The sequence below is a fragment of the Vulpes vulpes genome, chromosome 14 (assembly GCF_048418805.1).
Source record: "Vulpes vulpes isolate BD-2025 chromosome 14, VulVul3, whole genome shotgun sequence".
Taxonomy (NCBI): Eukaryota; Metazoa; Chordata; class Mammalia; order Carnivora; family Canidae; genus Vulpes; species Vulpes vulpes.
The window spans coordinates 90,141,617-90,159,490 of NC_132793.1; the positions used below are offsets into that span (position 1 = coordinate 90,141,617).

Sequence of the window (17,874 nt, forward strand, 5' to 3'; positions counted from 1 at the left end):
TCTGTGTCACTAAATCCAGCCCCTGCTGCCTCCACCACTGCTTCAGCTCCAGCCTCCAGGATGCTTGCTTTGGGGGACAGGTCTGAGCTGTGGGGGCAGGAATAGTCCTGGGACCATGGCTTACCAGCTGCCTGCGTGACCCTGGGGAGGACAGTTCATCTCTATGAGTCTTCTTCATGTGTAGCAAAGGAGCTGTGGTCTCTTCTTGAGGCCTGGGCTGGATAATACAGAACACAGCCAGGTCCCCTCCTGCCCCCTGGCACCCTCCAAGATGTAGCCATGCCTCCTCCATACCACCAGCCCCCTGCAGGCTGTCCTCAGACACAGCCATCCCACCATACATGAATCTGATCAGTTTAGTGCAGGCCTGAGAGCTCACACTGGCTCCCTTTAATCCACAGAATGAGATTCAAACTGCTTGGCTTGAACAGACCCCATGGGACCCAACCTGACTTCTCTCCAGTGTCATTTCCAACCGTTCCTCTGCAGTTGGAAGGCTTCCCCTGACTTGCTTCTCTCCACTCCCTTCCTCTCTGAATCCTTGCAACATGTGAGGTCTACCTTTTTGGTTGTTGAGCCACCTGCAAATGCACTGACTTCCCACATCCAGCGGAATCTTCAGGGGCATGCCACAGCATCCCCCATGTCCAGCCTGGTACCTGTCCTATAAGTGCTGGTGATGGCGATGAGCAGGTGCTGCGGTCAGGCTTGTAACTAGACCCTAATGTTTGGGGAGAATTCAGAGCAACTTTGGCAAGGGGTGCCATCCAGTTAGGGTTTTTTAAAGTGTCTATGGAACTATATTAAGATGGATCACTTGATGGGATGAGCACTGGGTGTTATTCTATATGTTGGCAAATTGAACACCAATAAAAAACAAATTTATAGAAAAAAAGATTGGTGAAGGTTGGTACAGCTTACTAAGACACAGTTTCATACTAAGCAGATTAAATAATATATTTATGATCTAAGTACAAGGGTCAGTACAGCTTGAGCTGTCTATATGTAAGAATCTATTCATTTTATTTTCATATATATTTTTCATATGTATATGTATATCCATTAGTAGTTATTAAATTGCATACAAACATCTTTTTTACTCAAGGCTACCATTTGATCTATTATTTCAGGATACAAAGAACTTTAAAAATGAGTATACTCTTTAGTGTGCACTTATTTTATCTTTTTCTTTCTTTCAAATAACTCGGACTTTTTTGCTGTTATATCCAATACTGTTTGCCTTCAGAATTCCCAGTTTGTGATAGGGCAGTAAAGGAATTTCCAGAGATTTTTTTTTCATACTTCCTGCTAAAAAACAAAACAAAAAATGACCAGCTTGTTCACCTAGTGATATTTTATCATTTCCCTTATTTCTGCAGTAACGTATGAAAACTTCATCCATCTGATCATTGCTCTGCCCGTTGCTGTGCTGTTGATAGTGGGAGGGTTGGTTATAATGCTGTACGTCTTCCACAGGAGAAGGTGAGTGACTACATGAAAAAGCTCAGAAACTTTTTGTGGTTGTGTGGTCTAATAATGTGGACCCAAGTTCAGGGAAATGTCTTAAAGATTTTGAAGAAATATTTTATGGATTGGGAGACCTGATGTTCCAATCACATTGCCTCACAGGAAAAGAGAACATTTTCTTTCTTTTTTTTTTTTAAGATTTTATTTATTTATTCATGAGAGACAGAGAGAGGCAGAGACACAGGCAGAGGGAGAAGCAGGCTCCCTATGGGGAGCCCGATGTAGGACTCAGTTCCAGGACCCTGGGATCATGATCGACCTAGAGGCAGGTGCTCAACCACTGAGCCACCCAGGTAACCCAAGAGAGCATTTCCTAATGATTCAGCATCAACAGAAAATGTATTTGGGGCCAGTACAGTTCATCCTCTTGCTGATTGCTCCCTCACACAGATACCCCTGCTTGTGCAAAGATTTTTCCAAACACAGTGTCCCGCATTTTCTGTCCACTAACCTTTCAATTTCTGATGAAGTGAAGAAACAAATGTTTCTTAAAAAGCTGTAATCTAAGGCCACCGAAGAAACTCAAAGACATGTTAGCAAATGGCTTCACTCTGGGCCTGATGGGGGAGTGTAGGTGAGAGCCAGCAGGCATTATGTGTCCCCTCGCTCCCTTCCTCTGGATGCTTAGTGAAACAGGACAAATAAAACTGATAGAGCAAAGATGACGTGTGGATATGGGGGTTTTTAACCTGAATTTTATCCTTTTGACAGAAATAACAGCAGGCTGGGGAATGGAGTGCTGTATGCTTCCGTGAACCCAGAATACTTCAGTGCTGCCGATGGTAAGCAGGCTAAGCCAGGGTCACTGCCTGGGGAGGTCCCAGATCCGGGAGCTTTCAGGAGTGTAGCTAATTTAGGGGGAAGAGGTTTGCATTATTTTGAGGTAACTCTGGCCTCTAATCCATCTTTGCTAACACATTTTTTTTTAATCAAAGTTTTTAGCAGTTCACTGAGTATGTTGAAAATTCGGGACTGTATGAAAAGCCCCAAAGAAAAACAGGCTTCAGAGGTGACTGGTCAGTGCAGTAATCAGTTTACTTAATTGCCTAAAATGTTATGCTAGAATGACAAAAGCTGTTTAATTGTTGACATCTAGTCAGAGGATATGCCACAGCTGACCAAATAGTGCGCTTAAACTTGTTTCAGCTGAGTTTCGTATCACTGTGACTTTGATCCCTTAGTGCTTCCCTGCATTTTTCTATCTTGGAGTTTTTCTGTTCACCTCCTCCTGCCTGGGATCACACAATTTACACCCTCACAGCCTGTTCACATACCTTTGGGTAATAACTCATGTAGTTAAGTGACTGAGAAGGTCTGACCTGGAAGTTGGGTTCTACTCAGTGGGTATTTCCTTTTTTCCTTGTCTGCTGTCTCTTCTCCCCAGTGGGCTTGAATCCAAACCTTTCAAATTAAGTCAGGGTGGAGCATTGGTCCCAGGATCCAGTGATACTAGCACCATTACTGGGCACTTTGCTGGGAGCTTTTACAAATGCCATCCCATTTGATCCCTGCATCCCTGTAGATGGCTTTTCTTGTGCCTGCCTGTGTGTAGGTGAGGCAGGGAGGTTCAGAGAAGCTTGTCCAGGTCACATAGCTAAGCAATTGAGAAGTTGGGGGTGATACAGACCCTGGCATCTTGTCGACAGCGTGATGCAGTCACTGTGGAAAAGGATGGTGAGGTCCTTGGGGTAGGCAAGGAAGCTGACCCTTCCAGGGAGGAGCTGGATTGGGTTCATCAAGTGAATAAATAAGTACACGGTATTGGGTAGATGTATTCTTGGCTTCAGGTGAAGTGAAAATAGATATAGATGTATAGGAGATGTAAAATAGATCTGTGATTCTTTCAACTGATTATATTGATCAAATGGAAAACATAAGAAAACTGACATTTTAAAAGGACAATGTAAATGTATAAAGTTTCACTATGATTTCTTTAATAATTTCTAATTCAATTCTGTTTACAGTAAAGCCAGTCAAAAGGATCCTCCCTTAAGGGGAGGAATCTAGTACAGAATAATGACATTATTCTTGATTCTATAAAGATGTCAAAAACTTTTATTTTTAATAGGCATATATATATGTATATTTATATGTACATACACATACACACATACCTCTATACTCCTAAATATAGTGTATGTATGTATGTAAGGCATAGAGAACATTCTGGAAGGAAACACACCAAACTTAAAATAGTAGTTACTTGTGGAGGGAGGATCTTTTTCTTTATAAAATAGAAAAGAAGGCAAAAAGATTTTTATGCATTGTTTGTATAAATGATAGATTTTTTTTTTTTTTTAAATCAAGTAAGGTAAGGAGTCATCACACACTTAATGTAATTTGTGGGGGAAATGCAAGACCATTCTCCCTCTCAGTGAGGGTGGAAGAAGACTATTCCAGAGAATTTGCTCTGCTTTGAAATAAAGCACAGGAGACTGGCTTTTGTAGTTTTGACTATGAAGTGTCCAGGAAGTTTGGAAAGAGCATTAACACAATAATATCAGATTCTGCTGGTGATTTGAATTCAAATTATATATCTTTTCAGACTACTTTTGTAATATGCCTTGATTCTTCTTTAAAAATAAACAAAACCCAATCTCCTTGGCACCCATGCCAACAGGTAGGAACACTCACCTCATTTGAACGTAAAGCATTTGGCCTTTTTGACAAGCACCTTATAGCTAGTTTCCTCAAGGGGCGACAAATGACATTGCAGTTCGCAAATGCTTCAAAAAACTTCTTTCTCCAAAAGCTAATCTGCATGTCACCATTCTCCAGAGTACACCGAAAATCCCCTATAGGGAAGTGCTGATAACATTGTGCACATAACCTGCGGCTGGCTGGCTGGCAGGGCTTAGAACTGCTGGTTCAAGTCAGAGCTGCTGGGTTGAATTTAGAGAAAAGGATTGCAAGTATTGACTTCAGGGACCTCTCAAGGAAGGAATGTGAATCATTTTAACCCCGTGTTTTATGGTGTGCTACATAGTTAATTCTCATTAAAAGCAAGCCTGGATTTTCAGATATAAATGGACATAAGCAATGTTTGTTATACTTTCTGAGGGGTGGTGTTGTGGAGAGTCTTATCTATCAGCTCGTCTTGCATACTTACTCATCTAAGCGAGCATTGGCCACTTCTTAGGGGCTATATGGCATCTAAACCACATAGAGGGTAGACTTCCATTTATGAAATTCCAGAACACATGTGCAATAAAATCCAAAAATGTGTATGAGAAAATTCTAGATTGATTAATGTAGGCCATATTGGACACCTTTCAGAGGTGTAAGTTGGTGGTATCTCCTAGGCCTAGCTTATATACATCTTTCCTTTAAGACGCCATTTAAAGGTTAAATGCATGGGACCTGGGGATGTTGGAATAGAGTTGTCAGCCCTGTTTGTCTCACATACCATAGGCACAAGGTTAATGTCCAGAAGTGTGAAAGCAAACACAGATACCATCCACGCTTCCCAGTCTTGCATTTCTGCAGGACTACCTCCTTCATAATAGTCAGGGAGGCTGCTGGGGATTCCGCTCTCAGGCTGGGATGTAAGCACACAACATTAAAAGAATGTCATTATAATTGAAAATTCTTATGGAGCTTATGAAATAGGTTGGGTTCGTTTGTCTTTAGTTTTAATTCTGCCCATCCAAGTTGTGGGATGGATCCTCTGTTTTCTTTCTTACCTCCCTTCTCCCTTCTCTTTATCTCTCCTTCCTGCCTGAAATTACGTATTTAATTCCTTAAACCAGATCGACGGAGAGTCTGGACATGTCCCACCTGCTAGCCCCTCATCCCAGCTGTGGGAGGTCCCTGAGCCCTGGGGAGACCCCTCTGCTCATCAGCTGCCCCTCCAACCCGCTCACCATGGAATATTCCTTGCTTCTGGACCCCTTTAGACTCCCCAGGGTCTTTGGTGAGGCCTGAGACACTTGTCTAGACTAGAACAGAGCTACCAATGGAAATACAATGCCAGCCCCATATATATAACCTCAAGTTTTTCTAGTGGCTAGATTTTTAAAAAGTATAAAAGAAGCAAGTGAAATAAGTATTAATGATATGCTTTATTTAACCCAATATATGCAAAGTATTATCAACTTTAATATGTAAATCAGTTTAAAAACTATTGAAATACTTACATGATTTTTTTTGTGCCAAGTCTTTGTAGTTTTTTTTTTATTTTTATTTTTTAAAATTTTATTGATTTAAGTAATCTCTATACCCAACGTGGGGCTCAAACTCAATGACTCTGAGATCAAGAGTCACACACTCCTCCGACTGAGCCAGCAGGGTGCCCCTAAGTCTTTGAAACCAGTTGTGAATTCTATACTTAGCACATCTCAAATTGGACTCCTTGGTGGGTTTTTTTTTTTAAGATTTTATTTATTTATTCATGAGAGGCAGAGACATAGGCAGAGGGAGAAGCAGAAGCAGGTTCCCTGCAGGAAGCCTGATATGGGACTCATCCTAGGACCCCAGGAATACTACCTGAGCAGATGCTCAACCACTGAGCTACCCAGGTGTCCCTCCTGGTTCTTATATGGTATTAGTATCCTCAAATTATCACAGAATCCTTGAAGACTTGAAATGCCAGTGTTTGATCATATAGCTGTCTTACAGAACTTTCAGAACAAGCTGTGTCATTGTTTCCTGATGTTCTCTGTGGGTTTTAAGAAGAAGTGGCATCTTGTGTTCTTTGCTTTCCCTCCCCTGCCCAAAGCATGTTCCGCCCAGGGTCTCCTTGCGTTTCTTGTCTCAGCTCTGGTTTCTTCTTCTCTAGTGTATGTACCTGATGAGTGGGAGGTTGCTCGAGAGAAGATCACCATGAGCCGAGAGCTGGGCCAGGGCTCGTTTGGAATGGTATATGAAGGAGTTGCCAAGGGTGTGGTTAAAGATGAGCCTGAAACAAGGGTGGCCATTAAAACAGTGAACGAGGCTGCCAGCATGCGTGAAAGGATCGAATTTCTCAATGAGGCTTCAGTGATGAAGGAGTTCAATTGTCACCATGTGGTAAGAGAAAGCACTGAGGAGCCAGAACCTGACAGAGGGAGAACCCTTCACTGGAGCCCCCGCACAGGGTGTCTGTGGCTTCACTTGGGGGGTTTGGTGTCTTCCTCCCTGCCTTCCAGAGTTCCCCATCACCTCACTGTTGCCCTTACACATCTGTGCCTGGGAAGGTTCTGGATGGGATGCAGACACCAGCCAGTGGAGGCCCCTGTGACTTGCTCATCTGGGCTCTGCATGTCCCAGCACCCAATAGTCCGAGCAGCATGGGTGGGGACAGCTGTGGGCAACCTCACCCTCTGAGTCCTTCTCTTTGCCATTCCTCCCAGGTGCGGTTGCTGGGTGTGGTGTCCCAGGGCCAGCCGACGCTGGTCATCATGGAACTGATGACACGAGGGGATCTCAAAAGTTATCTCAGGTCTCTGAGGCCAGAAATAGAGGTCAGTTTTGATTTTAACTGACTTTGTGCGTTATTTGTTTTTTTTCTTCTTTGGAGCCTTCCTCCAGAAGATACAGTGTTTTTAAATCCACTTACTTTCAGCATTAAATGTGTCTTGCTGCTCGCTTGGTTGTAGGTCCTTTATGTGAAAGATTTCCCTGACTAGAGGGAGACCTTTAGCTTTTGTAGGAGGCACTTGCCATTCCTCAAACACCTCTTTCCCTGACCCCTCTGTGCTCCAACCACCCCCCCCCCCACCCCGCATTCTGTCCTCTGCCAACACTACCAGATTTCCACCTGTGGACCCCTTGTCAGAGCTGTTTCCTCCTTGAAGCCTTTCCTGCCCCTACCTGGCCAGTAGGAACTATCTCCTCCTCTGCTGACTTCTCTTCCAGCACGGACTTTCTCCTCTTTGGTTCCCTCGGTGGACTGCCTTTCCACCCCATCGTGTTCAGCTTTTCATCCCGAGTACAGCCCCAGGTCAGGGGTCAGTGTTTGTGGCAGGAAGCCTTTGAATAAATGCTTATCAAAGTTCAATGTTAGATTGACATGATTCTTGTGCTGGGGTGTTTTCCCACCCAGCTCTGTGCGCAAGACATCCATTCATTCACAAGCCCCCTACATGCGCACGCACACACACACACACACACACACACACACACACACACACACACCTACCTTCCCCTATGCTTGTCAACAGTCTATGCCTCTGAGACTGGGAAGGTCTGTTTCTCAAACTCTGCATCCACATATCAGGCTCAATCCCAAGGCAGAATGATAATCGCCTCAGCTGCCGTCCCTGATTCATCTTGTGAAAAAGATCAGTTTGCTTTATGAACTTCAAATTCTAAAGCTGCTGAAGTCCTATGTGATTTTCCATTAGTCACCGTGGTATCTCCCCTTCTATAGCATGAACCCACCAGCCAGCTTTTTAGCATATGGCAGCATGACTTGTAAGTGAGGGGATTCTGAGGATAAACTGGTAAATAAACAATCCCAGCAACATCTGCCTCTCACTGGGCCTCCTCGGTGGGTCTAAAGTCCTCACTTTCACCCTTTCTCTACCCCTCTTGAATTTCTACAGCCTTTCTCTGTTTAATCTTTTTTCTTTTAATCTGAAACTTAATTATCCCCCAAGTAGTAGTTCCTTAATTTGAATTCCAAGCACCTGTTCACATGTGGCTTCCTTTATTCACAGCAGATGATGCTTGTGGTTCTGTGAGGGTCATGACGCCAAGTGTGGCCATGTGGCCCAGGGCCCCAAGAGCAGGGTGATTTACAATACACCCACCCTTGGTAGGCTCTACCAGCATGGGTCCCCAGCTCCCCTGGATCTTAATGCCTTTTCCCGGGCTCACTTTTGTAACACACAAGCCAGTACAAAGGAGAAACGCTTCATCAGATGGGTGGCTAGATATGTGGCAGCATATTTCATATCAGATTCATTCAAGGCACCTCTGAAAAGTATGAAACACTCACTCTCTGCATCCCCGACATCAGGCACAGAATAAACATCTGCAACACGTCATCTGAGTCCTGGCTCTCGCTGCTGGCTTTCTGTAGTCCTCCAGCAGCCGCTATGAGCCTCTGCACCTCAGTTTCCTCACGTGTAAAATAAGCGGGTTGGACAAGATAATTACCCAAGTCCTTTTCAGATCTAAAATTCACTCTTAGATTTGTCAGATTTAAACTTGTTCTTTCTAACTCATGTCAAGTATAAAAATACACATGCTTGTCCTGCAGATTCATTATATTCTACTTGGCATCTTCTCCCCAAGTGAAGATTTGCTCATTTACTTTGCTAAATGTGGGTGTTTGTGTATACATGTCTTCAGTAGCTCTAGGCAAATTAAAGATTTCCGCTCTCTAAAATGTCTGAAAGAACTGCACTGTAGCACCATGAACCGACAAAATGTCAGCCCTCTCTTCCGATACTTATAACTTGGTTCCTTTTATTGATTCTGTTTTTCATATTAATTATGAATGACTACTTCTAGTAAACACATATACTTAATACTCCACAGCTTAAGTATCATGAGTGTAAACTTAACATTTCACCTGCAGATTTCCTTGCATTCCATGCATATCTAGAGCCCCAAAAAGGTTAAAAGGCAATGGTGGGTCCAGAGGGAAAAAAATTGTACAAACAAACCTCCTGTGTAAAAGATAGTAGTGGTTTGGGGCTTACCCTTGGGGACTTCATATCACTTCCCCAGAAAACTCAGTGGTAAGTATTTTAAATCATCAGAGGTAGTGTTGATAGTCTTTTCAGAATGTACATGTATATCAAGTGTAGGGAACTAACCAGGAAATACTTGGAGGGCTGTTACCTTGCTTCTAGAAGCCAGCTTTCAACAGAAACTAGCACATCACTGGGCAAAGCCACCCTCCACTGAACACAGACCCTGGCCGGGTGCTAGCAGGCACTTTGCATGCGTGATCCCAGCTCATCGTCCCAGCAGTGACCCCACCCAGGGATGCTCTGCCCATGGTCCACAGAATTTGAGCTGGGAAGGTGGCATGTGGGACCTATCAGAGCAACATGGCTTTGCCGTGTTGTGACAGATACTTCGTAGTCAGGGAACCAGAGTTAAAATCAATTGTGCTAATGCAAGTAAAAGGTAGTTAGCATCTCAACTGTAGCAAGCTGATTGACTTTGGTTTTTTTTTTTTTTTTTTTTTAGGATGGAGAGATTTGGGCACATGTTTTATATAAACGTTTTTCCAAATAGATTTATTATTATTTGGAGGTATTTCTCTTTAATTCTAAAGCCAGTATGTTGCCCTTCTCTGCAAAAAAATGCTTATCCATGTTACTAGTCACTAGTTTACATTCAGCCCCCTCCAGAATAAGCTTCACCTGGACTTTATTTTTTTTTTAAAAAACTATTTATTTATGATAGTCACAGAGAGAGAGAGAGAGGCAGTGACACAGGCAGAGGGAGAAGCAGGCTCCATGCACCAGGAGCCCGACGTGGGATTCGATCCCGGGTCTCCAGGATCGCGCCCTGGGCCAAAGGCAGGCGCCAAACCGCTGTGCCACCCAGGGATCCCCTTCACCTGGACTTTAATTGGCAAGTGTCTGTTTTCCTTGGTGCTCACAGAAAAATAATAACCCAAGGAATGCCACACTGTAAGGTGAAAACATTAACCTTGATATTTTTGTACTTTAGAAGGAAGTTGAAGAGAAAGAAAAACATCAAATAATTTATAATAATGCTTATATGAGATATAAAGCCTACAGTGTCCATTTGGGAAACATATTTGCTTATTCCCACATAGCTTTTGTAGTATTTTCTCCCTCCTTTTACCTGTACTTTGATTATAGAAATAAAAGAAATGCATGAACTAATAAAAATTTGAGTAACTAAGAATTCTTTAATATCAAAAATTGTTAGTGCCACTTTAAATAATTTCTTGCCCTACCCAAAATAGAAAATGCTGGTCCCAAGTTGTGCTAATTGGTGTTTCTCCTTGCAGCTTTGTGTGATGTGGTCAGTGAGCAAGCGCATGACTTTACCACGAAGCAGATGCTATGGTCTCCATAATAATATGTTCCTTTTCAGCAAGTCCTGTTTCTTAGCAGAATGACCTGTGGTGCTCAGATTGAACGAAGATGGATCTGCATATCCTAAAAGAATGTAGGGTGGGAAAAACTCCTAAATTCTCACGTTATATTTTTCCTATACAACAGAATAATCCAGTCCTCGCACCTCCAAGCCTAAGCAAGATGATCCAGATGGCTGGGGAGATTGCTGATGGCATGGCATACCTCAACGCCAACAAGTTCGTCCACAGAGACCTTGCTGCCAGGAACTGCATGGTGGCCGAAGATTTCACAGTCAAAATTGGAGGTATGTTCTTAGCTTTCCAGATCTGAGCAAGGACTAAACTCACACGTGTTTCAGAGACTAAGTTGGCATTAGCCTACCTGTGGAGAGGTTTTCCAGTGCATCCCATGAGTCCAGAGTCTTGCTCTTGGGAATAATGTGGTTGTTTCCAGTTGATAGTCAATCACAAACTTGGCCAGGCTGGCTCAGACCCTGAAAGCACATGTGGGCACAGCGGAACAAGTAGTGGGCAAGGGTGAATTGAGGCTGTGATCGCTGAGGTAGCCTCTCTTGACATTTAAGGCATTTCTTGACAGAACAGTTCTAAGCATTGGTTACAAAAATAATTGAGGCAATATCCTCAAGGTGATTTTGACTTGGGAATAAAAGTTGCCACCAAAACTACCAATAGTTCCCCCAATTTTCCTAGCTTGAAAGGAGCTTTGTCTTCCCATTGGTCCATGGAGTTTTATAAGAAGTGAGGTCCCCTAATGATGAAGCCCCTACACAGAACAGGAGCAATGACAGGGAGGTGGCAATCCCTCAGGGAAGGGAAGATCACTGCTTATTGGGGTTCACATCCAGGCTGGGCTGGCCAACCTGTAAACTCTTGACCTATCACTTAGAATACTTAACCAACCAACCTGCTCTTTTTGCCACCACTTATTGAAACACCAAAAGAGGGAGTTGGATTGCATTTCTGGTGATAGTTAGAAATTCATTTCAGCCTTTAGATTTGGGCTTTGCTTTGATCTCTTAACCCTGATTAAACACACACACACACACACACACACACACACACACACAAACACACACACACACACACACACATCCTCAGGGATGCTCAGGAAAGCACCTGCTCTTACCAGGACCTTTATCTTGCTACTATGAGATGATGATGGCTCAGAAAAACATCAAATATTTATCCTGAGAAACTGCAGGGGGACACTTTACATCTGAAATCTATTTAAAATTAACCTCTTTGGCTTTTGCTGACTTTCCCAACACAGAGAGTTAGACAAAATGAGGGAACAGATGAAGGAACAGGACAAAATCACAGCAACAGAGCTAGACAAATCAGAGATAAGCAATATGCCTGATAGAGAATTCAAAGTAATGATCACACAGACACTCACTGGGCTTGAGAAAAGAGTGGAGGATCTCATTGAGACCTTCAGCAAAGTGATAGAAAATATACCAAAGAACCAATTAGAGGTTAAGAAGTCAATAACTGAAATTAAAAATATACTAGAGGGAATAAGTAGAGGAAGTGAGCTGGAAGAATAATTGAAAGCAACCAAATGGAACAGGAAAAAAAGATAAAAGAACAAAAAATGAGGATAGGTTAGAGGAAGTCAACAGCATTATCAAACATAACAATGTTCACATTATAGGGAATGGAGAAGAGAATTGTTTGATGAAATAATGACTGAAAACTTCCCCAATCTGGTGAAAGAAATGGGCCCAGGAAGCAGAAAGAGAGTCCTCAACAAAATCAACCCAAGGAGTTCTACACCAAGAGATGTAATAATTAAAATGGCTAAAAGTAGTGATTAAGAGAATTTTAAAAGCAACAACAAGACAATAGAAAATGGTTACCTACAAGGGAAACCCCATAAGACTATAAGCTGGTTTTTCAGCAGAAATTTTGCAGTCCAGAAGAGAATGGCATGATACATTCAAAGTACTGGAAAAAAAGACTAACCTCTTTGTCTAATTCTTGAACTATCCTGTTCTGGAAATGCTCACCTTTCTTTAGCAGTAATTTTTTTCTTTAGCAGTTTTTGAATGAACTGTTTCGGCCTTTTAGTTGTGAATAATGAGTATCCCCCCTAGAATGATTATCAAATTATGGGTGAGTGTCTTTATTTCTCATTTGGAGAGACAGAGGTGATGAATGGAACCATATCATAGAGGAAACATCCCTTGGTCATTAGAATTACTCATTCAGGAGTCAACAGTGTCCCTGGATTTGGCCCTTTGAAGCATCCACACATCTGGTGTGTTTGAAGCCCGGGAGGCCTTCATGCTCTGGGATGAGCCTCTCTGAGAAGAGCCTCTCTGGCTGCTGTCTGGGCTTTCTTTGTGCTCCATGCTCACTTCCTCTTCCCTTTCCATTCCCTTCCCTTCTCTGTGGAGAATCAGATTGTTCCCATGGAGATGCCAACCAGTGCCCCTTCCCCAACTGTAGGGCACCCAGAAGGTCTGAGCTTAAATTCTGGTTCTGCCAATAACAGATGAGACTTGGGGCAAGTGCCTGAAGTTCTATGAGCCTCAGTTTCTTTCCCTCTGCAATGGGCCTGCTGATATAGCAAAGCCATGAGATGGTGGAAAGAACTAGGTTCAGGAGAGCTCCAAATGCATGCCTGGCATGAGGCAGGTCCTCAGTAGGTGTTAGTTCCTGCAGTCATTGACGTCGTGTTTCCCACCCTCTTCCTGGCACATGTAGGAGCTCAGTTCATGCTACTTTCTTCCTGGTTCCACTTCACGGTGGGAGAGCTATTATTGTGCCACTTGCCATTTGAAGTCCAAATCAGCAAGGACCATATTTGCCATTTAACCAGGTGGTACGTTTACAGTGACATTTTCTTTGTACTTGTGGTTTTTCTCACTAAAATTTGAAATTTGAAATTTTCTTTTGTGTTCAGAAATAGATCATGTTCTTTTTCTGGGATTTCTTTTCTTTTCCTTCTTGTGCAATTAAAGGCAAGTACTCTCGTTTGCATATCACTGGAGTAATTCTGAGATAAGACTTCAACATTTCAGTTTGATTCTTCACTAGGGTTCAAAAACTCTGTTGTCCCAATGCCCAGTGTCTCATGGATTACAAACATGACAAGTAATTTTACCAGAGGCAATTTGATGGCCCTTCGCTCAGTACAAGTAAATTGTGTTGCTTAATGTCCAAGGAAATTTATTCCTTGAATTTGCTCTGTAGCCTTACCACTTTGTGGCACAGATAGAGACATGAATGAGCATTTTAGAAAGGAGAGCAGCCCTTTCTCCTAGGAAGGAAAACAGAAGAGTCCCTGGAAGAAAAAGGTTATATGATTGAGTGGAAAATCAGAATCTGACAAAGAAGCAATAGTTTAGGATTATAAAGCAAGCCTGCCATCAAATGTAATTATGTGACATCTTCTAGAGACATGGAAAATGGAAGAAATTTTTAAAAATGAGTGGGAGTATTATGTTGAAAACATTATTGAGGGCCTCCAGGGGCCTAGTAAATAGCATCCCCAAGGCATCTTACCGGGTACTTTTTCCCCCCGTGAATTGGTACTTTCAATATTTTCCCCCTTAATAAGTGGCAAAACTACTTTATTTCCTCTGGCAGTGGGGCAGTGCTACAAAGTAAATAAGAGTCAACATGCTCTTGTTTATTTCACCAGCTTTGAAAACCACGTATACATGACCTTTGGTCTGGGATGCCTGGGTGGCTCAGCGCTTGAGCATCTGCCTTCGGTTCAGGGCGTGATCCCGGGTTCCTGGGATCGAGTCCTGCATGGAGCTCCCTGCATAGAGCCTGCGTCTCTCTCTCTGCCTTTATCTCTGCCTCTCTCTGTGTGTGTCTCTCATTTTTAATTTTATTTATTTATTCATAAGAGACACAGAGAGAAAGAGAGGCACAGACACAGGCAGAGGGAGAAGCAGGCTCCATGCAGCAAGCCCAACGTGGGACTCGATCCCCGTTGAGACCGGGGATCGATCGATCTCCAGGACCATACCCTGGGCCAAAGGCAGTGCTAAACTGCTGAGCCACCTGGGCTGCCCTAAATAAAATCTTTAAAAAAGGAAAAATGTCCTTTGGTCTACACAGTATATATTTTCTTGATAAACTCTAAGACTTGATAATTTGTAAACTGCTTCTCATTTTAAATGAATAAAGGAATTAACTATTTATTTGGAATTAAATTTTTTTGTAAAATATTTTATTTATTCATGAGAGACACAGAGAGAGAGGCAGAGACACAGGCTGAGGGAGAAACAGGCTCCCCATGGGAGCCCAATGTGGGACTTGATCCCAGGAACCCCAGATCATGACCTGAGCCGAAGGCAGACAGACGCTTAACCACCGAGCCACCCAAGCATCCTGGAATTAACTTTTTAAAAGACATTATTTGAGAGAGAGAGAGAGAGCAGGGGGAGGGGCAAAAGGAGAGGAAGAGGGAAAATCTCAAGCAAACTCCCTGCTGAGTGTGGAGCCCAACACAGGGTTCAATCTCACAGCCCTGAGATCATGACCTGAGCTGAAACCTAAGGGTCGGACGCTTAACCAACTAAGCCACACAGGTGCCCCAGGAATTAGCTTTTTTAAAGAGTCAAATTATAAACATATTTGAAAGCAGAGATTTCTTGGTATTTCCTTGTCACATGATTAATCAAATCAGTCATTCCTTATTGATTCTGCCTTATACAATCGCTAACACTGAGGTCCAGCCTCCTTAAAGTGTGCCTCACCCTTGGATATGGGCATCCATATCCCCCCCTCCCTGCCACAGTGGCAGGACATCTTTGCTTCTGCCCTGAGAGCTGCTCCAAGCGTATCACTCGGGTGCCTTCTCTCTACCTTACAGATTTCGGTATGACAAGAGACATCTATGAGACAGACTATTACCGGAAAGGAGGCAAGGGGCTGCTGCCTGTGCGCTGGATGTCACCTGAGTCTCTGAAGGATGGAGTCTTCACCACTCACTCTGACGTCTGGTATGAGAGACTTTTCCTATAACACAAGCATGGAGCACTCCAGCCTCCACAGATCCCATTGGCTCAGTCCCGAGGGCTTTATTTTTCTCATGTTTTCTGTTCACCATTAGCCTATTTCCAGCTTTGGCTAAGTGTTATGTGGGTCACACTACTGCATTTCTAAGGGTTCCTGTTGTGGGTGGGCCAGCTAAGGACCATGGGCATTTGTTGGATCTAAAGAATTTATAGGACCAACATCTCTTTCAGTCCTTAGCTGCTCACTAAGTGGCCAGGATACCAGGAGCCAGGACATGGCAGAGAACTTCACCTCTCCCCTGCCTGCCTGCTCTCATTTTATCTTTCCCAACAGATGTGTGTTTGTGTGTGTGTGTGTGCCTCATCTAATTAAAACCTGAGATTGCAGACATTACTCTATTTAGACTGAAAGATTATAAGTCTGGATGTATTTTCTTGTTGGACCTATCTGCTGTCTGTCCTTTTTCAATGGGCACCATCATTGACCTGTGTTGACACAGGGATGGTATAGAAAGCAGAATATCTCCCTTAATAAATGTACCTTGGGGTAGAAAGCTTACCAGCTGAGGAATGTAGAGGACTCTGAGTAGTGCCGTTTATTGTGATTCATCACCAACATTGCAGAGAGGAGGTCAGGTTCTCAAATACAACAACCGAGGTCCTTGGCAGGCTGAGATCCTGGCACATCTACCCTCTGGCTCTCACAGTTTTCTACCTTCTGGCACGTCAACCAGTTTCTTGGCTGTCCTCTCAGGAGATCCCACTGCTGGTGTGTTACAGAAATGGTAGTTGTTTACTCCTACTGTCTGGATGACCACATAGAGGAGGTATTTAAATAGTGACCGACATCATTTTTTTTTTTAACCTCGTGAACCTTTCACGGTTCAAGGGCCTTGGATCTTACTTTGAAGACAGGTGCAAATTGGAAATAGCATTTGAATATGACCCAGCAGAGTGCAGTGACTTCTCGAGTTCACGTATGAGATTTGTTTTGCAATCAGCCTGTCCAACATAGTTACCTCTTTGCTGTCAAATCAAAGTGCTCACCATCATTTTTGTTGTAGAGATGATGGGGAGACGACAGGCCTGGGTCTGTTCATGTGTCTGATTATTCTAGCCGCCATGCCTCCAAAAACTCTGAGGTCAGCTTACAGTATGATAACGTAGAAAAAACTGTGAGAGCCAGGGAAAATGAGGGGCAGAATGAGAAGATAAAACTGGAGTTATTAATAACTCCAGGCTAATTTTTCCCCAAAGTGTAGTTAGCAATGACTGCAACAAGCAGCAACAAAGGGACATATAGGGTATTCCCTGCCAGTTTTCTCTCACATGACAGCATAGACATTATCAATCAATAATATGTGTATATAAACAAGAGTGGGTATTTGGTATTCATTCCAGTCAATATTCAGGCATTAAGGGTGCTTTAGATTTTTTTTAACACGGCCTTTGAGGTTAATGTAGGATAGGCCAGCCAGGACACTGGCGAATAGAGAAGGTCTCTCAGCTGCCTAGGATCTAAAGCTTTCCCTGTCAAAGGAACAGAAATTATTTTAGATTATATTCAATGGCATGTTCATTCCTAAACAGTTGAAAATCTAGAAAGAGTTGCAAAGAGTTTTATTTGACTTTGTAAAACAGACCCCAGAATCTTAGGTTTGGGAGGTATCTCTGTGGTCACATCCAGCCCTCAAGTCCCATCCACAGCATCTTTGGCAGCTGGTTGTTGAGCTTTCACTCACATTTCCAGGGACTGCTTACTCCCTCCCTCATGAAAACAGACCACCCTACTTCTGAAGATATCTTTGTTCTTTGTGAGTCTTGCCCATGCTGTGCTTATGTTGCCCTCCTGGTGACATCCGTTGGGCCTTCTCTGTGACACATTTGTATACCCTGCTGTGTTTTGGCAAGACACCTTGGAGTCACAAGGAAATGGTATCTGTTCTCTAGTTTGGACATTTCCACTTTTTCTGCTGTCCTTTGAGATTCTATTCCCAGGCCCTTGGGCACCATGTTTGCTCCCCCTACAGCTCCCCTGGCACTGTGTCCCTGTCAGTGGTTCCTTTGGGTTAGAAGACACTAGCAGCCCTCCAGGCCTGGAGGAACCCAAGCACAGAATTAGGGAGATGGAACCCATAGTGTGTTCCCTTCTTGTGCATCTGAGTCATTCTACAACAGTCTTTATTTCTTGACTCACTAAGGTTTCCAAACTGCCACAAATATCCGGAACTGATTGCACCCCACTTAAAATCAAAATCATTTGCTTCTTTAGTAGCTAATTAATGTTAACAGGGAACACAGATATCTCTGTAGGTCTTGATTTGCTGCTGGGTGGGACACTGACGTGATCCTGTATTG

The 17,874-nt window shown here is 43.2% G+C and overlaps 1 protein-coding gene across 1 annotated transcript in view; it reads left to right on the forward strand.

The window, feature by feature from the left end:
- Positions 1-17,874, forward strand: part of IGF1R (insulin like growth factor 1 receptor) — a 296,482-nt gene that overhangs the window by 267,055 nt on the left and 11,553 nt on the right. The window contains exons 14-19 of the mRNA XM_026001628.2: positions 1,380-1,482; positions 2,239-2,309; positions 6,305-6,534; positions 6,858-6,968; positions 10,662-10,821; positions 15,372-15,501. Coding sequence (XP_025857413.1) covers positions 1,380-1,482; positions 2,239-2,309; positions 6,305-6,534; positions 6,858-6,968; positions 10,662-10,821; positions 15,372-15,501 — 805 coding nt within the window. The remainder of the gene's footprint in view (positions 1-1,379; positions 1,483-2,238; positions 2,310-6,304; positions 6,535-6,857; positions 6,969-10,661; positions 10,822-15,371; positions 15,502-17,874) is intronic.